At 41.3% G+C, this 22,373-nt stretch overlaps 2 protein-coding genes across 2 annotated transcripts; one reads left to right on the top strand and one right to left on the bottom strand.

Annotated features, from left to right (window-relative positions):
* Positions 1-910: 910 nt before the first annotated feature.
* PDE12 (phosphodiesterase 12) lies at positions 911-5,626 on the bottom strand. Its single transcript, XM_074836190.1, has 3 exons — positions 4,380-5,626; positions 3,278-3,356; positions 911-2,537 (listed from the first exon to the last, which is right to left on the bottom strand). The coding sequence occupies exons 1-3, from the start codon at positions 5,619-5,621 to the stop codon at positions 2,095-2,097; spliced, it is 1,764 nt and encodes a 587-aa protein (XP_074692291.1). The 5' UTR covers positions 5,622-5,626; the 3' UTR covers positions 911-2,094.
* Positions 5,627-5,801: 175 nt separating this feature from the next.
* DNAH12 (dynein axonemal heavy chain 12) lies at positions 5,802-20,751 on the top strand. Its single transcript, XM_074835747.1, has 11 exons — positions 5,802-5,869; positions 6,572-6,868; positions 11,272-11,362; positions 12,619-12,808; positions 14,143-14,218; positions 16,038-16,196; positions 16,876-17,071; positions 18,241-18,429; positions 19,473-19,623; positions 19,733-19,824; positions 20,083-20,751. The coding sequence occupies exons 1-11, from the start codon at positions 5,802-5,804 to the stop codon at positions 20,263-20,265; spliced, it is 1,692 nt and encodes a 563-aa protein (XP_074691848.1). The 3' UTR covers positions 20,266-20,751.
* Positions 20,752-22,373: the final 1,622 nt, after the last annotated feature.

Genomic DNA, 22,373 nt, shown 5'->3' on the forward strand with positions numbered 1-22,373 from the left:
CCTCGATCACTTATTCCCACCCCAAGCCTGTATCTTGCTCTTTGGGCACAAGAGGCTTTATGGTGAATCAGCTCAGGATATAATGACCCACTGCAATGATAATAGTCAAGAAAATGAAAGGCTCCATATTTTTAGTAGGATCACTTCCCTCTTCTGGCTTGGTATGGCATGAGCAGGGACAAGTAGCCAGAATTCAGAAGCAGTAGGGCAGGATCAGGTGAGAGAGGCTGGGATGACAGGAAGATGGAAGGTTAACTGCTTATATTGCTGAAAAAAGCTGCTTGCAAAGGACACTTACACAAGTTCTTTAGTAATACAAGCTTCTACAAACTTGCATATTAGTGGAACAGTCCTTTTGTCACTCTCCATGAACCTGTGTTTTTATGTGCCAAGTTGGTAACAAAATTCTGGAGAGTTTTGTCTTCTCACGTCATGTTGTTTGAAACATGTTCTGAGACTTATGGGCCTGCATCGTTTTAGCCTTGTATGACCTCTGAGGCTAAACCTCCCTGCTGGCTTTACTAGTGCAAGTGTTCATCAGCATCAACTTATTAGATGCTCAGATACTACAGTAAAAAAAAACAGTAGTAATTTTATTGGAAATAACATAGAAAAGGCTAAAGAGCAGATACAAACAAGCTTCTGCAAAGCATCACCCTTCACAGTATAGCAGGTACTACGGCAACAGACAGGACCAACAACCCTCAGCAATATGCTACTTGAAAGCAGCTGCCTATTTGCAGTAGTATATAAACATTTTAGTGAGTCTCAGCTATAGGCTACCTTCTGCCCGGCTGCAGTGGAGGTGAGTGGTTGTGCAAGTATAGGGCACGCTGCTTTGACCAACATGGGCGGACTTGTTTTGCCACAAAAGACAGCAGTAACTAGAAAAACACTCAATTGACAATAGTGACAGACAATTGAAAAGGGAACTTTATTAGGTGAAAGAGGGAGATCTAGTGAAATAGTTTTCAAATCCTTTTTGTTTCATATGGACTACTGATGCAGCTTGTTAAAGGATTCAAACTCCTCCATTTAATGAAGGTACCAAGAAAATACATTTCCCCAAATCTGAATTACCTCCTATAAAACAGGGAAGACTAGACTGTTTCTGGAAGGAAAAAATGAAGGTAAAAGCACTTAAAAGTTTACGTTGTCTTTGTATGCAATAGAGGAACAAAACAGAACAATTGTGATAAACGTCTGCACATCACTTGTGTTTCTCTTTAAAGATTTAGGCACAGGTAACTAATGCACATAAACTATTCTGTATCTCCCCCTGCCTAAAACCAGATTATATTGTTAAAAAGCTCCCCCCCATCCAGAGTTGGCTCTCCTGAACTTTAGTATTTCGTTTATTGCCAATGACTATAAACAATAGAAGAAACAGGTTCAAAGTAGGTGCTACCTATAAATGTAGTCCAATTTTACCAGGTGCTAAAGTTACCCTCATTACCCCTACTAAGTAGGCAAGCAAAATGCTTCCAAATCAACAACCTTGAATTTAACATGGTTGATTGTTGACAGAACATCTATTCACTGATAAAGAACATATTTTCAGAAGGCAGTAGGTACAAGTACATTGTTCATGCCACTCACTAAAAAATTGGGACACAGTAATGATTAAGTGAACAAGACAATTTCTGAACTTTTTTTGAATTGTCTTGTCATGACAGTAATTACAATGAGGTTGAATCAACTAAATCCATTTGTTTTCAGGTTCTGTGTTTGATTCTGAATTAAGCATGGTTCAGTTTGCACACTGTCTTATAAATCTGATTAAATCCGTATTTTTTAACAAAATAATTGTTAATCCTTTAAAAACACCAATAAAAAGGTGTATGATAATCCAATTTTCAAAAACCCCTGTCTTAAATATATTTTCCCCATTAGCATATAAAAAGGGAAATGTTGTCATGCAAATATTCTGAACAGTGTGATAATATTCAGTAGAACCATTAAACACATGAACTTTTCAGTAATCATTCTGACTTTCCTTTTAAGAGCATACAAGCCAGGGTGTAACCTCAGTTCCACAGCAGTAAATTAAATTTCTTGTTTGAAAACCCCCAAAAGCACCATGCAAGAGCTGATCTATTTCCACTTTAAGTCACATACTAGTGCTATATGATCAGAAGGATGTGAAACACTTGGCAAAGCCTGATGGGTTGTTACTTCTTCATGACTTGGCAATGGAATGACCTGTTCAACCTCTAAAGCATTTTTGTCAATGAAAATATAGTCCAGGCATCCATGAAACCCACCAACGTAGTTTGTATAAGCAGGTTCTCCGCAAGCACTTAGCAGTTTGAAAGGATGGCTTAGAGGCATGTTGCACCTTTCTTCTTCACCATTTGAGACCCAGTCTTCATGATCTTCAGCAATGCCACCACTGCTAATAAAACTGTAAGTTCCTGACGACGGTGTACTATTAAAATCTCCACAGAATATGACTGGTATACCAGGATACAAGTCACATGTTACATGCTTGATGTGGGACAAGGCTACAGCGATTTGGATGAGACGAATGTTCCCACCTAGGAATATAAAAACATTTTACTTTCAATATTTCACAGTAGCATTGGAGGAATTATGCTCATTTAAGCATGTATCATGTCTAGCTCTGAAACAGCAACGTCATTTTATATTTTCTGTGCACTACATTTCAGAATAGTTTTCATAAATAAAGGAAGCCTTTGAAGTTTGTGACTATGAAAGTTTTAGAGAGGCAGACAATGTTTTAAATTAAACTCGCACATGCAAGAACTCTCACCCACAAACACCCATATATTACAGCAGCTTTTTGTTTCATAGCATCCATTCTAACAACGTTCTTGAAAGGCACAGAATCAAAAGACAACTAATTTCAAAGAGGAGGATCTCTTCTAAAACCTTCTGTAGCCCAATCTGGTTGCCCTCGGGGCAGTATCCCAATAGAGCTTGTGCAGGTACCGTAGGATTGGGAAGCCATGAGCACACACAAATCTAGCTATATTTATGGTCTGCTCTTTGGGTGAATTGTGTGTAACATGACTTACCTTCAGCTGTATTCTACTGACTCCCAGGCAGACTAGAACAATCTTATTCTGAGGAAAATAAACAAACAGCCCTAGCAGCGTGGTTTGATTCATCTAGGTAAGAAGCAAGGCAGGAAACCCTCAGTTCCACAAGAAAAGATTACAGCTGCAAAAGAATGGGGGGAAATCTATTCTCCCTAAGAAGGACAAAAACCTTTACAAACCCAGTCATCCTACATACATGAACATGACAAAATTACCTTTTGGGTGCCAGTAGAGGTGGGTATTAGCTACACAAATCTTCCTGGAAGGATCACTTGTAGACTGAAGAACTGAAACCTTCAAGAGAAAAAAGCAGTCTGATGAGTCTTAAACAGAGAGGTTATATATTTTTAAAAATGCAATAGTTACCTTATGCCTTTAGGGCAATCCAGTTCAAAGAATCTGATGCTTATAATTTATTAATTTATCTTCCAGGTACGGTCTGGGTATCAGCCAATATATTACCACTACATCCAGGTATTTGACAAATGTTCTTTTGTCCGTGTCTGGTTTGGCTGTGTTTTTTTCCTTCATTCCATATTTTTTCATAAGCTGTTGCTAATGCTGTACCATTCTTAACTACTTTTATTTTCTATTCTCCCACCTCTGCAATAAATTGGAGCTCTATCTCTGCCTTTAGCAAGCAAACTGTAGCATTGCACAGTTGTTAAATTGAACATAAATTTAGAGGCGATATCAGTTATCGGGGAAAACTTCTTAGTCCTACTCAGATCACAAGTAGGAAAGTTTTACCGAGTGTTTCTGAAATTCCTGACACAGACCTCTGTCTTACACATTTGTACTTACACAATAGCTCTGCTGACAGAGCCACTGGCATCAACAAGTTCACAAACCTGTTCTGTCCCTACTGTCACTTTCTAAAGCAGCATTATTAAAGCCAGCTAAATTAACTTAATCTCATTTAGAACTGATTTACAAGATTTAAGTTTTATAAAATACATGTTCTGACATACGGAGTATGTAGTGAAAAACCTGTCTGCCAATATCACCAACCAGGAATTGATACCTGGCCCAGAATGTCAACAGCTGTCTTAAAGAAAATAATATTGCCTTTTTTGCCAAGTTTTAGTAATTCCATCTATCCAGTTCGGTGAAGTCCCAGCGTTTTGTTCTTGTTCCTAAGTTGCTCTTCTGCTCTACTCATTACCCTAGCTGACAGAGAACATACCACTTCAGACTGTTAGTCCCTCACCTCCATTCTCCTGTGGTTTGACCCTCAACAAACCTAGCTTGGCTGCACCTGCCTGGAGACAGCGGGAGGAGAGGGGAAAGAGGAAGAAGGCACGTAAAGGCGGGTACCTGCAGCACTGAGGACCTCTGCAGCACCTTCTCCTGCACCAAGGGGTACTTGGCCAGTTTATCACACAGCTCCTTGTGCAGCGGGTCCGAGAGCAGGGCTTCGCTGAAAGCTATGTCGTGCTGGCTAAGGAGGCTGAACTTGTCCCTGCGGTAGAAAGTGGCCAGGCCTTCGTGCTGCTTCTCCTTGATCTTGAAGAGCCCTTCGAGTCCAAAAGCATCCAGGGCTGGAGCCAAGCTGTCCACGAAGACGGACTTATCCACCTCTTGTAGGCAGACGAGGTCGGCGCTGTAGCCCGCCAGCTCCTTCTTGAGGAGGTTCTGCCGGTAGTCGAGCTCCAGGGCGTAGGGAGCGCAGTACGGGTAGAGCACGGTGCGGGAGAACTCCGTCTGGGCGTAGGTGTCGGCCAGGATGTTGTAGGAGACAGCGCGAACGGCGCCCTCGCCGCAGACCTTCCTGGTGTAGAGGTGCCGGGAGTCGAAGGTGCAGGCGCCGGGGCCGGCCTCCACGGGCCCGCTGCTCTCCACCTCGCGGGGCGGCCCATAGCGCTGCGCTCCGTCCCCGGGCGTGCAGCGCAGCTTCAGCCGCAGCCCCACCAGCGCGTTGGAGGGCGTGAAGACGCGCTCGGCGGCCGCCGCCTCCACCCAGGCCGGGCCGCCGTCGCCCTCCGCCGCCTCCTCCCCGCCGCCGGCCGCGGGCCGCCGCTCGCGGTACCAGCGGAAGAGGCAGTGCTGCGGCGCGGCGAACTCGGCGCTCACCTTGGGGCACACGGGGAAGCCGGCCAGGAGCGAGCGCGGCAGGCGGAGCTCGGTGAGGGCCGGCGGGTTGCGCTCCACGCGGTACTGCGCCTCCCCGATCTGCAGCACGGCGCCGTCCTGCCAGGCCGCCGCGTTGGGCACCTCCTCAGCCACCGCCTCCCCGTCCCGGGAGAAGAGCCGCACGGCCGGCGCCGCTGCCGCTTCCCCCGCCGGGCCGCCCTCCGCCCGCGCCTTCTTGCTCTTCTTCGCCGCCTTGGCGCGGCCCTTGGCGGCGTTGGTGGCGATGCGGGCCAGCGCCCGGCCCAGCGGCTCCGCCTGGTCCCGCTGCATGTGCCTGGCGCTGCCGTCGGGGAGCACGAGCCGCAGGCTCAGCTTGGGCTCGGACGGCACGCACCGCACCACGGCCCGCTCCATGCCGCCGCGGGCGCGGGGGGCGGCGGGCGGCCCGCAGAGCCTGCTGAGGGCGGAGCGCAGTCCGCGCCACATGGAGCCGCCGCCGCCGCCGCGCGCGCCAGCCCGCGCGCTTCCGAGGGGCGCGCCCGGAAGCGACAGGCCGCGCGCGCGCAGCCCGGGCAGCGCCGCTGCCGGCAGCCACTGCTCGCGCCCAGCGCGGGGGCTGGGCGGGGCGGGGTAGGGGAGCGCGCGCGGCGGCGCCTCAGGGCGGCGATGGCGGGTTCCCGCTCCCTGGCGGGCGCTCGACCCCTTCTCGGGGACTCACCGCCCGCGCGGTGTAAGTGAGACCGCCCGGAGAAACGGCGGGGCCGGGTCCCTCGGCAGCCAGGCCCCGCCTCCTCGGGAGAGCTCCCGGCCCGCCTGGCGGGGGAGCGGGTTGGTGTCCCGCGGGATGTGCGGGTGAGCGCACAATGCTCGTGGGCAAATCAAGGGTTTGTGTTTGTGAGGAAACATTCCACGTCTGGGTTGAAACTTCAAACTGAATGGTCCTGGGCTGCGGAAAGGTGTTAGGGAGCTGCCCAGGGCGTTCCAAAACCCATCAAAAATTCTCTGCAGCTGCTCTTGCAGTCTCTGCTCACGGCGCTCTGCCCACGCAGGTACAGAGTTAGGGTTTTAAAGTCTCTCTGTCACACGCGGGCAAGTGGGTAGTAAATCTCTGGAATTTCTTAGCGTTTCCATTTATAGTTTTACAAAAGGTAGGAGCTTAGCAACAGCTATCTGATGCGTGAGGATATTACAATTTCCTAAGCATTCTTGCTGCGAGCTGGAACAAGCAAGTTTTTATCCGCTTTGTGCAGGCAGAATGCTGGTAGGAAGAGACTGACTTGCTTAGGCGGTATTAAGCCCTGTGGCAGACTAGGAAATTTAAGGTAAGATTTTCCCAAGTCTCTGCTTCTTTTCCCTTTTTTTTTTTCTTATTACAACAGTATATTAGTAGTCTGCTATTGTACAAAGTGCAATAAACACCCTTTCCGGCGTTGAAGGCGCATTCTGTTGCGGGCAGCTGAACCTCGTCAGCAGCCGCGATGCCGGCAGGACCACTCCCTTCTAAGCGCAGCGTGCTGCTTCATTTCCACGGGAGGCGGCCAGAGGCCGCCGTGTTGTACCAAGCCCTGGGGGAAGGCGGCGGTTGATGCCCGCGGGTGCCGAGGCGTTCGCAACGGCGGCGGGGGGCCGGGGGCCTCGCCCCTTCCGCCGCCGGCCGCCCGCCCTCGGCCCCATGGCAACCACCGCGCTGTAGTCGTGAGCCGCCACCGCCCTGGCCAGCGGCCCCGGGAGAGGTGAGGGCGGCGGGGGGGCTCTCTGTGGGGCGGAGTCAGGACTTGGCGGGGCTCTTCCCTCCGCACCGACGGGCCTGTGTCCCCGGGGCTGGTGGGGCGCCGGGAACAGGTGATACCGTCTCGGTTCTCTTCAGCTGAGCTTTATTTCCTTTGATGCCTCCACCACCACCCGGTTTCATTCATTTCTAGCACACACCGCTAATCTAGGAGGTAGCTTCGACTTTCTGCTCCGCTGTGAGAACCGCTGAGATGCACTTGTGATGTGTTTGTGTACACTGTTTCCAGGGAAACCCCACCGTCAGTCTTCTGGGGTAGCCATACTCTGCTGCAAAGCAAGACTTAAGCTGCTGTAGGATAGTCTTTTAGTGAAACTGAGCCTAGTCATACAACAGTTTTTTTCCTTTATTTTGTTTTTTTTCTATTTTTCTGTCTTTAAACGAGGCGATTATCAGACTTTGGTTGTCAGGTATCTTTAACCGTGGTTACCCAGTTATCTGCTCCACATCTTCATCCTGCCCCCGGAGTAGGGTTCTCCTTTCAAACCCATACCTGTCTCCACTTCCCTGTTGCACAGTCCAGCTACTCACAACTGTGGTCAAAACCAAAACTGCCACCTGCTTAGCTTCAATCCCATATCCACCCCACCAATTTATAAACCCTCTTTTCATAGGGAATCTGCATCCACAGGCCAGGATTTAGCCACATCCCCTCATTAACACCTTGCTTGCCTCTTTCATTTTAGTAATCTCAGTTTAGTCTTTGTTCAATTTAGCCTTGCTTCTGAAGATGTGCACCTTGGTATACTCTAAGCGAATAATTTCTAGAGAACCCAGAATTGCTGCAGCTTAAAAGAGTAAAGTACTGTCAAGCACCTGCTTGGTATTTACAGAGGCACTTGTTCTGGTAGCGCAGATAAACATTTCCAGACAGGCAGTTGAAATGAAATTGTGCACTGCTCTGCGTTAGGTAGATGCATGAAACACTGTCACTGGGGTGTGTTGATGGAATATATACTTATATGCAAGGTAGCGTTCTCAAGCATCCTGCTAAGTCTACCACAAGATTTTCAGCATCACAGAATTATTTCTGAATAGTCTTCAGTTTTACATGGCTTTTTACAAGTTGATCATGCAGTTTCTTACCCTTTCCATGTATGGAATAGAACTTTTAATGACTACTTTGCACATAGAAAATAAGCTTAGTTATATTTTTCCTCGAAAAAAAGAAAAATAGGGTGCTGGTTTTATGTAAATGGTTTCTTGATAATTTCCTGTACTTTGTTTCACTTCAACAGTGATACAGTGTCTAAAGAATAACTTGCTCATAGTTTTGCTCCCATTTGTTTGACATTGTGGTGAAGCTATAAGTCTACGTTGATGTGATTATGATTGTTTCTTTTCCTTTAAAGACTGTCTCTCACTTCAGTAGAATTCTAGGATCCTGTATTTGAAAATTTGCTGCAGCTTTACCTTCACATTAATAGCAAACATCAAGGATGCTTTTGGGCATTTTTTTTCCTCAGAACTTTAGATGCCACCCTTGTCTGAATTTGTTCCGTGTTATCTAGCATGGGTGGATTTAATGAGGCAGTAACCTTTTTTTTTAGTGACCAGACAAGAAGGGAGTAGTTAGTCACCTACGGAAGCCACAGGCCCCATCAGAACAGGAAACGTGCCTACATCAGGGCCAGTCTGGGGCAGTCTGCTGGGGGTTCATAGGCGTCTTCTGTGCTGTGTAAGCTGGTAGATTAGCACTTAAAGAGATCTGTAATAGAACTTTACTTTTATGCAATGTGCTAATCTTGAGTTAATAGAACTGTACCATCATTTTTTACCGTTGCAGACTTTGTTTGTACGCATTTCCCGTTGAACTTTGCCATTTTAGCATATACAGTATTTTTCTGTTTTCTGAAAGCTAAACTTTCATACCTACATTGTGGAAATCCCCAAGGCTACCTCATTTTACATCTTACATACATTCAACTTAATACATGCATCTGTTAAACTGCTTTCTGCACAGGATTAGTTGTATCCTAGAATCTTGGTTTTGTTTTGGTTGTAGATGCCACACTCAGCTGGAGCACCTTCCAATAAAAAGACTTTGAGAACTTTGTTTCTTCCCCGTGTTTTACCTTCGTCAGTCATATCTGATATGTCACCATTACAGAATAAACTATTGACATACCGAAGATGCAATGAACAGCAAAAGATGCTTCATCAGCTACTGTGAGTTTCATGTAATTCAAGAAATGTTGAAATTCAAATGAGAGAAACATTGCACATTTGACATCTGAGAAATAATAATGGTCTTTTTAATTTTAGAGGTTTTTGATGTCAGTATTGCAGTGCTGAACACTTTCCATCTAAAATCATTAATAATAGAAGGTCATTTGATGGAATCTCTGATGTTTTTTTCTTTTACAGCACCCAAACTCTGGTTGAGTTATGTTTGGTGAGTTGTGAGGAGAAAGTGACCTTCACATTTTGAATGTTGTTTGTGATTCATAGACTGAAAAAAACCTCTTTCTCTTTATGAAAGCCTTTTTGAAAGAGAATCCAAGTCTGGATTACTTGCTTGCTTTTGTATGAATGATTCAAACATGGGTCTGCTTCTAATGGGCTTCTTTGTCACTATCATCATGCATTTGCTGCTGAGCTTAGTGATCTGTGTCACTGCCAGAGGAGCACAGCTGCCAAGATGATTGGTACATTCACATAAAATTGTTTTTCAAGATTTTCATTTGCAAAGGAGGAAAGACAATAGGAAAAGGCTGCTTTCATGTAATTGTTGTATGTCTAATAGAAAATTAAGTTATTTTTTAAAAAATTTATTATTTTGATAGAAATTTATTCCTGAAATACCTTCATTATTTTCAGGAACTTACTGGAGAATCCCTAGACACATTGATTATTTTGGCATAAATACAGCAGGATTATGTGTGCTAAGGTTGCATTGTTTATAGTAGTATTATGAAATATATAGCAACTTGCATTTTCATGTAGAAGATTAAAAAGGTAAGGACATCTAATGGTATTTGATAGGATTAAAAAGCACAGAAAAAAATTATTTTGCCTTCAGAAGAAATGGAAATTAAAGACCTACATACAGTCTTAATTTAACCCATTTTAAATATTGTCACTGATATCAATAATTGCATTTTTGGGGTGTGGCTTTTGAGTGATTCCATTTGCTGTGGCTAGATTTGGTGATGATAATGAGTTACTTAACTAATTCCTATGCAATTGATGTTCCACTTTAATGGCCAGATTTTTAAGTGGCCAGGTATTACAGGGGTTTTTTTCTTCAAAGATAATTGTATGTGTCCCAAATTGTTGGCTTAATTGGAGCTACACAGTGGTATAAAACTAAGTTGCAGGATCAAAGTCGGAGAAGAATTGATCACAGAGGGGAATCTGATTTATCCCAGATAGTGAGGGGGGTTGCTTTTGTTTTTTTCTTTTAAATAATGGTAGCAACAATCAGTTACAGAAAGCAGTTGATCTATATAGAAGTTAAAAGTAAAGAAAGATGTTTCCTTTCTTTTAATAGTTTAAAGGCTGTTATAATAGAAATCTAACAAACAAGAAGTCTTAATTTTAGCTCTTGGAAAGTAAATCCTGACCTTTCAATGATACCTGCAGTAGCAGAGTGCAGTTTTCAGAATGCAGGTGTCCAGTATGCTGAAAGTGTCAACTATGCTGTAGTGGTAACTTAGTGTGCAGTAGGATGACTGCTGACCAGCCATCTGACAAAAGGTGGATATTCTGCTGGAACAGCAGTTACATTAAGTGTAACAATTCGTACATTGTTGTAAGAAGTGAACGGTCTTTTAAATAAAGCCCCATGAAATAGTGATTTGAGTGTATAGTTGAAATTGGCAGTCTAACTTCCACTTTTGAGTTTTTAACTGAGTTATATTGAGATAAGGCTGAATTACTCTTTGCAAGATACATACAGAGTGTGTTCCAAAAGGATGGACTGAAATGTTTTCATGTGTAATGTCAGCAGGACATGCCAGCATTAACCATTTGAAGTTTTCTGATAGTTATTTAGCAGTTTATAACCACAGGCAGTAAAAGAGAGCTGGTCATAAAATAAATAACTTTAGGAGTTTAGTTCTGCTTTTTTTTTTTTTTCTTTTCCTTTTTTTTATTTCCATAATACAGTTGGAGAAGATCTGTTGTTGTTGTTTGAGAAGTGAGATATAATCCTAACAGGAACACTGGGCAATTGGATGAGGTGAATTAAGGCATGTATATATTGTGATTTTGGTCAAGATAAATGTGGCTCTTTATATAAGAGAAGGCAGAGTATGCAAAGGCAGCCTTACCTTTTAGTGATCAAAGAGTTGGTAAACATCATTTGTAGATTCTCTGAACTTCTGACACTATGTTTTACTTTAGAATTGATCGAGCTTTAAAAGTCTATCACGTGTCCATCGAAGAAAAATATCACAGAGATCCTGTACCTCCTATCCCGGAACTGCCTTCCACTGTGAGAAAGTATTTCTTGAATATTTTGACTGTTGCCTGTTTTCTTCTTTGTTATTGGGGCATTTATGCCTCTTCCTAGTATTTTCTTAAAGATACTTATCTCAATCCTTAGTAATTCATAAATGTGTTTATATGCTCAAATAGTCCCATTGAAATTGATACCTGTGTATGTACAGAATAAAGTCTTTATTTAGGAATAATATTTGTTAAATTTTATATTTCTGATTTTTTCTGTTTATATTTTCTTAATACATTATGATTTTCTGTTCCTTTTTATACAGATGAATAGTGAGCAAAAACAACGAGGAGTGAGTTAAATTCTTTCTTCTGCTTTTTTAGAGTAGAAGAATGAATGGTCTCTGTTCGAGAGGTTGAGTATGTTATGTGGAATTGATGGTGGTTAAACAGGAAAAGCTTTTTCAGTAGTCTTGTTGGGGAAAAATGGAGTAGGAAGCAAAATAGAAATCTTTTCTTGTGGTTCAATAGAAAGAAAGTATTTTTCTGTTACAGAAAATATGTCCATCAGTAATTTAAGTTTTGATCTAAACCTTACTTAAAGATCATTACTTAGAAAAAATTATAACAGCCTTCAGGATTTTTTTCAGTTGGGGTCAGAGATCATACTTTAGTCTGTACAAAAAGTAGTCTTTGACATTGTTCACCTGGTTTGAAGAACATATACAAATCCTAGAATGTGTGTATAGCATTCAAAATAAGACTTTATCTCTGAGACCCACTTTAAACTCAAATTAGCATTGAAATGTTTATATTAAGTAGCTTAAGGTAGCATCTGTTTTTCCTAGCTGATGTTAGGTAAACTCATTCTGAAGACTATAGAGATTCAGATCCTTTTTTGTTTTATAACAAAGCTATCACTCAAAAGCATAAATACCTATTTCTTTGGCCAAAAAAAACCCCTATTCGTGCATACTTTTTGCCAGATAAATGTATGTCCAAAGAACAATAACAGGAACCTTGAACTGTTTTATTGTCAGTCATAAACTTCAGCAGAGAACCAAGGAAAATGCCATACTAAAAAGTACAATATTTTGTATTTAAGCGTTGAGATAGGGAGACCATCTTACCAACCATAGTGTAGCTTTTGGTGTACTAGTCAGTGAATACTAAAAAGATTAGATTATGTTGCCTGCCCTTAAGTATAAGAAATGGTGAATACAAAGAGACTTCATTGTCAAGCCTAACACAAAAATATTCACATAGTCCATTATTAGACCTCTGACAATACTGTCCTTTCAGACAAACTATCTCTTTATGAAAAAGTGTGTGCGAAGGAATCCGGTGGTTCCCATTCAGCAGCAGTGGCTAATGTCCATGCTTAAATTGGTGCCACAGTCGCTTATGGAAGGCAAAGATAGGCAGCTGTTAGCTGAAAAGCTTTTACAGGAGATAATAATGGATTATGAAACAAGCATGAGAAGATATATGGGTAAGTACCAGAAACTACACAGTACTAATAGTAATATATTAATGAGTATATGTATAAAATAAGCTGTTCCGTGTTCTCCCACTGAAAATAATTTTTCTAAATTGTTCTTTCAGCCAGGCATGATCTTTGTAATTAACCACTGATTTCTCTTTTTCTGCCTCACCAAATGTGTATTGGCTGTAATGTTTAAGGCAAAACTTGATGATTTTATTTGGACTAGTAAAAAGTTAACCAGTCGAAGGTATAGTTCAAGGAAAGACAAAGGCAACTGTAGACTTAATGAGAAAAAGGTGGATTGCTGATGACCATATTTCATTATGTCTTTAACCTGTTTATTTAATTTGATGCAAGAATGTATTGCTGCTTTCTACTAAAGAATGTAGAAACTTTTTATGTACTAGTCATTCTTCTTTTTGCCTCTTCAGGGACAGCAGCTTTTCTTTAAGTTCTTCATCCACAAGTACATCCATAAGTTTTCTGATCCTGCTTTCTATGCATGAGGAAGAGGAGGCTTGCAATAAAAATCTGCAAAGATAATTAGCTATTTTCAGATATCACTCATACAACTCACTTTGATTTTTAAACTTTTTTAGGAGAGTCATGAACTGGAATTTTGAAAGTGCATTCCCTTGAAATAATGTATTAATGTCCTTTTTATTTACATTTATAGTATCTGAAATCTGAAATTGAGCCAAATTTTGTCAATATTTTGGTGGATGGCTGATCTTTTTAAAAATGCGGATTAAAAAAATTACACAATTTAGCGTGGAACTAACTTCTTCATAATATCATCAGTGGGATAATTATAGTATCCCACTATAATTATATTAAATAAAATTGCCATGACTACTTAGAATCATAGAATATCTCAAGTTGGAAGGGACCCATATGGATCATAGAGTCCAACTCCCTGCTCCTCACAGGACTACCTAACACTAAGCCATGTGACTAAGAGTGTTGTCCAGATGCTCCTTGACTCTGACAGGCTTGGTGCCATGACCACTTCCCTGGGGAGCCTGTTCCAGTGACTGACCATCCTCTCAGTGAAGAAATTACTTAAGAAAATACTTAAATACTAGTCGATCTGAAAACCTTCATGAATAGGGGACAGAACTGGAATTAAGCCACCTGAATCTGTATATGTATTTAGCAGAAGCTATGATTTTGAGTTGCCTTTGGAAGAATGTGTTTTGAAGACTTGGATGATACAGTTACTCTTCCATCCTACTATGTGCTTGATTCAACCTGGAGAAATGTTGAGGAAGTACAGTGCCTATTGAATAAGGCATAACTTTCTTCTGATGTTCATATTTTTATTTTTTTTTTTCCTCTAGTGCGAAGTGTTCTTATTAAACCAGACATAGAAGGACTTGAAGATGAAGAGGAAGCACCTTTGGCTTTATTACCTCTGTGAGTGGACTAAATTAGTTGTGCTGGGTTGGTGTGGTGGGGTTTTGGTAGCGAGGGATGGGGCTACAGCAGTGGCCCCTGTAAGAAGCTTCTCGAAGCTCCCCCAGCTCCAAGTCTCACCCACCTCTGGCCAAGGCCTAGCCAATTAGTGACAGCAGCTGCACCTCTGTGATAACTTATTTAAGAAGGGGAATGGGAGAGGGGGTGGGGGGCTTTGAGGAGGCGTTACTAGAAGGACACCTGTGTGAACACCAAGCTCAGTGGAAGGAAGGAGGAGAAAGAGGGGGAGGTGCTCTGGAGCAGAGACCCCCCTGTATCCCGTGGTGAGAGGGCAGGGCCACCCCCCCCACCATCATGGAGGTCACTGGAGGAGCAGAGATTTGCCTGCAGACTGTGGAGGACCCCCAGGGCTCTGTGGGAAGAAGCCCCCACTGTTGTAGTTCAGTGCTGGGAGGTGCAACACGGGGAGGTGCCCCACGCTGGAGCATCTTGAGAACAATGCATCCTGTGGGGAGGACTCAGGACTGTCTCCCGTGAGAAAGACACCACGTGGGGCAGGGGGAAAGATGCAGAAGAGTGCTTCCCCCCACCTTGGAGGAGGAGATGGTGGACTGACTGCACCCCCCATCATCTGCCCCTGTGCCACAGAGGGAGGAGGTAGAGATACTAGGAACAAACTGAGCCTGGGAAGAAGGGAGGGGTGAGGGGAGGTATTTTTAAGATATGGTAACGCTTCTCACTGTCCCATTCTGTCTGTTAAGGGTTGTTTTTGTTAGTGTTTGAATTAAAGTGATGTCCTTTTTCTTCCCCTAATGAACCTGTCTTTTGCCTGTGACCATAGAGGGTGAGCCACCCCTCTCTGTCCTTATCTCCATTCCTGAGCCTTTTGATTCATTTTTCTCCTTCCCAGCGCTGCAGGGGAAGGGGTGAGCAAACGTGAGCTGTGCAGTGCACAGTTGCCCTCTGGGCTCAGACCACAACGTGAGCAAATAACACACATAGTTGCATAACTGAAATTCTCGTTGAGCTGCATGAACAGAGTTATGGCACAATATTAATTCTGGAGTCCCTTAATGAGATTTTTTTCTCTGTCTGTAGAGGATCTTACATTTAAACACCATATATCTGAATGCTTTACAAAGTTTTAGCACTGACAGTGTTTCTTTACTGTTATAGTTACATAGAGTAGCACTAGTGACTGCGAATGAGACTTGTGGCTCTCAGTGCCCAGACACTGAAGTCGTATTGCAGCCACCTCTGGAATGAAGTGTGTGTGTACAGGGCAGTTTACTGGCAGGCAGCAGTGTTGTACAGTACTTCAACATGCCAAAACTGCATCTAACGCCAAGGTTTCATATGACTTTGGTGTTATGAGGTGAAACCTTAAGACCGAGGGAAAGGCTATTGTGCTCTGCCAAAATAGAAGAGGAATTTGGGTAGACAGAATCTAATTATCTGAATTGCACAATTTGCTGAAGCATCAGAATGTGTGCCACCTGAATATTGATGATAAATACCTCCTGTTAGCAGTTGGTGAAGTTAGAAGTTTACACTGGAAGAACTTCAGGAAGAGCAGGTGATCTGAAAATACTCTGGAGTATAAACATGATTCATCAGACAGTAGCTTTATGGCTTCCACGGCAACATATTGAGGATGTGCGTATGGCACTTAAATAACTAATCATGTTAGGGAATAAGCTTTTTAATGCTACTTTTTATACTTAAGGTTTTATTCAAGTATTGCTTGAGCTCTTCACTTTTATATGTTGGTCTGTTTGTTTTGGTTGTTGGATTGTTTTGTTTTGTTTTGTTTTTTCAGAGGTCTGGATTTTTCTAGACCATGGCATAACAGTTTTGTCCAAGCAAAAAATAAAATCCTTTCCAACTTGCACATTCTTCACCCCACAATGAAAGCTCTACTGGATTTGGGTTATGCAGCATTCTCTACCTTTCTTATAGTGGATTTCTCAAGTTTAAGGTAAAGTCTGTTTTGGTGAATTATTAACCCATATAAGTTTTTGAAACTGGTAAAGAAGAGTTTGTTCAGTTCTATTATTTATCATAAATTTTTTTTATAAAAAAGATTTTTTCAAAGTGTCATTTAATGGTCTTTGAGTAGGTTACTTTGTGTTATGACACATTAAACTTTTCTTCTGTCTGTTACATATAAATATTTTATTGGTGCTTAAATTGCTGGTAATATCAGCCCTTTTGATTTATGTTTTGTCTTTAATTCTGTAAAGGTACCCCCATCATTTGATCTTAAGGCCGTGATCCCCATAGAAGTCTGGTTGAAGTAGCATTTGAAAAATTGACTTCTCTTAGTATGAACTATCTGTAGGGAATTCTGTGCTAACCCTGAAGATCAGATTTCTTGCTGGTTTTCATCAGTTGAATTTTTATTCTTGGAACTTTTCATTTTCAAAAAGATAATTTTCAATATCTTTTTCCTCATTACTTTTTCTGGTAACTGTTCTTTATTTCCTGAGGTTTGGGGTATTTTTTTCCTCACTTAAATCGACAGAAGTGATGCTTAGGTTCCCACTGTGCTTTCTAGTAAAAAATAATGGATTTGTATTACAGCATAGCTTAATGTTACTTTACTCCATGGGTTTTTAATTTTTGTGTATACAGTTGCCTGTAACTTTCTTTTCTAGATTGAAAGAGCCAGTTGACTGTCAGTCTTTAAAGACTGATGTCTCTCTAAGCTGTTCTAAAGCAGAAGAGAAGATACTGAGTACGTGGTATCAGAAAGTTATCAGTCTCTTTACTCAGAAGGAGGCACTGAATGGTGTAAAGTTGGATCGGGTTGACTCTTTTTATAACTGTGTGGCTACGCTTATGTCTAATCAGGTAAAAATTTTTCCTCTTTGTGATAAACTTAATGTGAAATTTAGGTAATTTTAATGAGTCAGGACATTATATGATAGGGGGCCTGTTTAATTAATCATTGTTAGCCATCTGTAGCATATAATCCAGTAAAGTATTCAAAGTCTTAAACATTTGTAACTTCCCTCATTTAAAATAAATACATAGTCTTGTCTACTTCTTTTTCTTCTAGCTTTTTAGCTGCAGAAAATTTATTTGTTCTACCAACTATAATGTAATTAGCTTAAAGAAAGAAATATCTTGGTGTTCTCAGGACCCTTCCTATCACCGATCTTGGTATTTCAATTACATGTTATATATTAGTAAAACGAACAAAACCTGGTCTCTCTCCCTTGAAAGTAAACATGCGTACACAAACAGACTGAAAGTCCAGCTCTGCCAATGTATATACAAGTGGCTATAGTTCTGCAAAATTTCCAAACACAATTTTTTTCTGTGGAAAATGATACCACAGTGCTTTGTGAGTTAATTTTTTTTCTCCCTGATTATTTATATCAAGATGGAAATTATATGAAGTGTTTCTCAAATTTATTTTTTTAAAGGAATTTCCAATTGTTTTATTTCCTAATAATAATTAAACAGTAGCATTCAAATCACTGATTTCAGACTCAGACAGTTGTTTTTCACAGTTCTTAGTTTACTGAAAATTAAAAATCCTTTAACTTTCAATTAACTTAAAGCATTTAAGAATATAATAATCAGTGAGAATATATATGTTCAGCAGTTTGAGAAGGCAGTCATTTTTAGGATTAAACCTTTATTTACTTTGTAGAAAAATAATGGAACAATAGTCTAATCAAACCATTGTCATATTAAAAGAAAGTAAGAGGAAAATGCATTCCAGATACTTCATTTGTAATTAAAGCATGTGTTAGTAACAGACTTACTTTTGTATCAAAAATAAATGCCTGGGCTTTACTGAAATGTTTGTTTACTTGTTCATTAGGTTACATTCTTTAAGGGTTGGAACTAATACCCACTGAAGTAATTAGAAAAATTCACGCTACTTCAGTTAGACATGAATCAGACCAAAAGTACTAAAATGAATGGGAATCCTGGCTTACTGAATGAAGGGAAAGTGGAATGGGGTTTTCTGTTCTTTCAACTAATAGGTGATGTATGTTATTACCTAGCTGAAAGAATTATTGAGAAGAACGGTTGAAGTTTTTGTGAAACTTTTTGATCCTGAAGACAGAAATTGTGTACCTTTATTTAAGATGGAATTGACTCTTGATGAAAAGAAAATGGAGTTTTATCCAAGCTTCCAAGACCTAGAAGAAGGAATTCTGTTTATAGTAAATCGTATAGGACAGACTCTCCAGGTGTGCTTTTATCTTTATTTAGATATGTAACTGCGAAGTTGCTCAGTACATGAAAATATTAGTAATTTAGGACTCTAACTACCATGGTAATGGGAAGCAGAATGCAACTTGAGGTATTTATTTTCCATGAGCATTCTGCAGGTCACTTCATGGATCTTGATGCCCAGCAGAACTCCAGGCTCTGAAACTCATTTTATTATTCCTTGTTCATAAAAAAATTGGTACACCTGCTACTGATTGTTTTAGTCTGCTGTTTTAATCTGCAAATTTGTGTGTATGTCTACAAATTAATTGTAGACATAACATACCCAGGAAAGAAAACTAGACAGAAGATAAGCTTTTTGTTTTCTTCTTTGGTATGTTTAGAAAACCTGAGAGTGCTTCAAGTATAAGCAACCATGTATTCTAATTTATTTATGTATTTATGTTTAACATTGAAAATCAAGTAGTTTTGCAGTGTATACTTTCTGTGAACTAACATTTTGCATAGAAATATAATTAGCACCTTAGTCATATGTGTGATGATTTACAGTAAACTTGCATTAATAATTAAGATCCCCAGAGAAAGGCAAGGAAAATTGGAGTTTATATTCCTTTTCTTTCTAAGAAAAAGAAAAGTGTCAAATCCCTAACAACTAATATATACAATATCTAAAGATTTATGTCTTAGGAACTAATCTGCAACTCCAGGGAATACAGCATTTTGGGGGTTTTAGATATATCCCTGTGGACTGAGTATTGGCCTTTAATCATATATGACGGTACTTTCAGAGGAGTGTTTTGGGTTTCATTTTGTGTGTTTGCACATAGCATAGAGTTTAATTTTATGTAAGATTGGGTAATTATTTTTTGTCTGTTTTATATGTTTCCTGCTAAACTTCAGGAAGAGTCATTTTAGGTGTGTATGAAGCACCTGGCTTTGGTCACGGATTAGGGTCTCATACTTTTCTGATACAGTGTATTCTACAGATTGCAACTTTACATATTTGTATCCTTGTATTGCTTTTTAAAATTTGAATAATCAGAACTTGCACTTCTATTAGAACATCCAAACGGTACATTCTTGTCTAATGGGAGGCACTACAACTCTGGACACAGAGCTTCCTAATCATGTCATAGGATGGGCCACATCGACACTGAAAAAATCTGTCAGGGACAACTTAGAAGGTCCAAAGGAGTATTTTGAAAACTATGGTGAGTGATAGAAGAGTCTTTAAATAACTGTGTTACTTCTTTGTAATAAGTAACTTACTGTACAGTGTATGCATTATATGGATATTAATACAATATGTTTGAATTGTAGTTGAAAGGTATGGCTGGCTTGTAGATGGAACTGCACAGGCACGGATAGAAAGATTTGAAGCAGAAGAACACAGTTTTGATGAATATACTGCTGTAAGTTTTAATTTTACATTTTATATATAATTTTTACTATATATACAGCAATAATAAAAAGAGAACAGAGGATAAGGGGTGCTTAGCCTTGAGCTAAAAATTATGTTTACCTACAAATCCACAACATAAGTGTTTTTTTCCCCTAAATTCTATGGTAAATAGAAAAAATATTTATTTTCTTCAATGTGTAATACTTATTCATGTAGCTAAGTATTTAAATAACATCTCTGAAGTGTAAAATCTAACGTTTTTCTGAAGTTCATAGATGAATTCTTCACCCACAAGAAGGAAATCTTGAGTTTACCACAGGTGGTTCATTTCCCCATGATCTGTTTGAATTGTGAGGATTTAAAGCAAGGTTTGGCTAGTAACGCAAACACCTTTGCAGAAAGGCTAATGGACAGAATAGTTGCAAGTCACAGAGAGGAAAATAAAAAGTAAGTAGAATTTTCTGCTCGAGTGCTGTGTGTGTTAAATGCATAGTAGAAACATGTAGAAGAAATGCAAATATACCATACTCCTGTTTAATGAAGACTCTTGGCTAACTAATGATGTCATGCAAGTTGCACCAGCTAATGTATTTTTTTCCTCCATTTTAGACTCAAAAACTAGTAGGGGAACTTACTAATAGACTTGGATAGCAGATGAGCTAAAAGATCAAAGGGCTTCATTACCATTCTGGCTTTTAAAGTGTGAAATACAGTACTACTGCACTGTCAAAGGAAAGGCTATCTAGATTCTCTTATTACATGATAGATAACCTCTAGGTTCTCATGGATAATGGCAGATAATAACAGTGATCAAACAAAATAGAATAGACTAGACCATTTCAGTTGGAAGGGACCTCCAACTGTGTCCTGGTTTAACCAGGATAGGGTTAAGTTTCCCCAGCAGTGGGGGGGGAGCTCTAGCCGGGTTATTCAGATACCATGGGGAAGTCACATCCTGGCAGGTCACATTTTTCCTGGCGCGGGAGCGCGGTGCACTCGTGGTTTTGTTCATCGTGCTTCAAACTGCTGTATTTGGTAGCTATTTTGCTCTGTTCATTGCTATCACTATTACTGTTACTGTTATTGTTGTTGTTTGTTGTGTTGCTATTGCATTGTTGTATTAAACCTTTCTTTATTTCAGTCTTGGGGCTTTGTATTTCACTCCCTTTGTGGGGGAGGGGTAGCGGCCGCGTGGTCTCAGACCCCGGCAGGGGCTAAACCACCAGAAACTGCTTGACCAGTTCAGGGCTGACCAAAAGGTAAAGCATGTTGTTAAGGGCATTACCCAAATGCCTCTTCAACACTGACAGGCTTGGGGCATCAACCACCTCTCTAGCAAGCCTGTTCCAGTGTTTGACCACCCTCTCAGTAAGGAAAAGTTCCCTAATGTCCAGTCTAAGCCTTCCCTGGTGCAGCTTTGAACCATTCCCACGCATCCTATCACTGGATACCTGGGTGAAGAGCTCAGCACCTCCCTCGCCTCCTCCCCTCCTCAGGAAGCTGTAGACAGCAATGAGGTCATCCCTCAACCTCTTTTTCTCCAAACTAGACAAGTCCAAAGTCCTCAGCTGCTCCTCACAGGACATTCCTTCCAGCCCTTTCACCACCTTTGTTGTCCTCGTCTGGATGCGTTCCAGTACCTGAACACGTTCTTAAATTGTGGGGCCCAGAACTGCACGCAGCACTCCAGGTGAGGCCACACCAACGCTGAATACAGCGAGATAATCACCTCTTTTGACCGGCTGGTTATGCTGTGTGTGAGGCACCCCGGATGCGATTTGCTCTCTTGGCTGCCAGGGCACACTGCTGGCTCGTGGTGAGCCTGCTGGCGACCAGCGCCCCCAGATCCCTTCTGCAGGGCCCCTCCCCAGCCACTCCTCTCCCAGTTTATACTTGTGCCCTGCATTACTCCATCCAAGGTGCAGAATCCAGCATTTTGACTTGTTAAATTTCATCCCATTGATCATAGCCCAATGCTCCAATCTATCTAGATCCCTCTGCAAGGCCTCCAGTCCCTCAAGAGAGTCAACAGCTCCTCCCAGTTTGGTATCATCAGCAAACTTGCTAATGGTGCATTCCACTCCTGCATCCAGATTGTTGATAAATATACTGAACAGCTCTGGCCCTAGAATTGAACCCTGAGGAACATCACTGGTGACCAGTCGCCAGCCAGATGTAGCACATTCACTACAACCCCTTGAGCTCTGCACTTTAGCCAGTTCTTCACCCAGTGCACTGTAAACCTGCTCACCCCACAGCTGGACAAGTTGTCCAGAAGGATGCTGTGAGGGACAGTATCAAAAGCCTTACTAAAATCCAGAAAAACTATGTCCACTGCCTTCCCTTCATCCACTAAATGGGTGACCTCATCATAGAAGGATATCAAATTAGTTAAACAGGAGGTTAATTTGCAGATATGGATTAAATCATGAGTGAAGTCATATTAAATTGTTTGGTTAAAACGAACAATTATAGTCAAGTTTTATAGTGATTCAACATTACCAAAATGACAAAGTATTTACTACGATAGTATTTGTGTGTATGCTAACAATACTGTAC

Source organism: Strix aluco, chromosome 11, assembly GCF_031877795.1.
Source record: "Strix aluco isolate bStrAlu1 chromosome 11, bStrAlu1.hap1, whole genome shotgun sequence".
Taxonomy (NCBI): Eukaryota; Metazoa; Chordata; class Aves; order Strigiformes; family Strigidae; genus Strix; species Strix aluco.

Coding starts and splice junctions, on each gene's coding strand:
- PDE12 (XM_074836190.1), bottom strand. CDS start 5,621: ATGTGGCGCGGACTGCGCTCCGCCCTCAGCAGGCTCTGCGGGCCGCCC. Junction 3,357..4,379: donor AGAGGTCCTCAGTGCTGCAG/GTACCCGCCTTT, acceptor TTTCTCTTGAAG/GTTTCAGTTCTTCAGTCTAC. Junction 2,538..3,277: donor CCTCTACTGGCACCCAAAAG/GTAATTTTGTCA, acceptor TTATATTCCTAG/GTGGGAACATTCGTCTCATC.
- DNAH12 (XM_074835747.1), top strand. CDS start 5,802: ATGGCGGGTTCCCGCTCCCTGGCGGGCGCTCGACCCCTTCTCGGGGAC. Junction 17,072..18,240: donor CTACGCTTATGTCTAATCAG/GTAAAAATTTTT, acceptor GTTATTACCTAG/CTGAAAGAATTATTGAGAAG. Junction 19,624..19,732: donor GGAGTATTTTGAAAACTATG/GTGAGTGATAGA, acceptor TTTGAATTGTAG/TTGAAAGGTATGGCTGGCTT.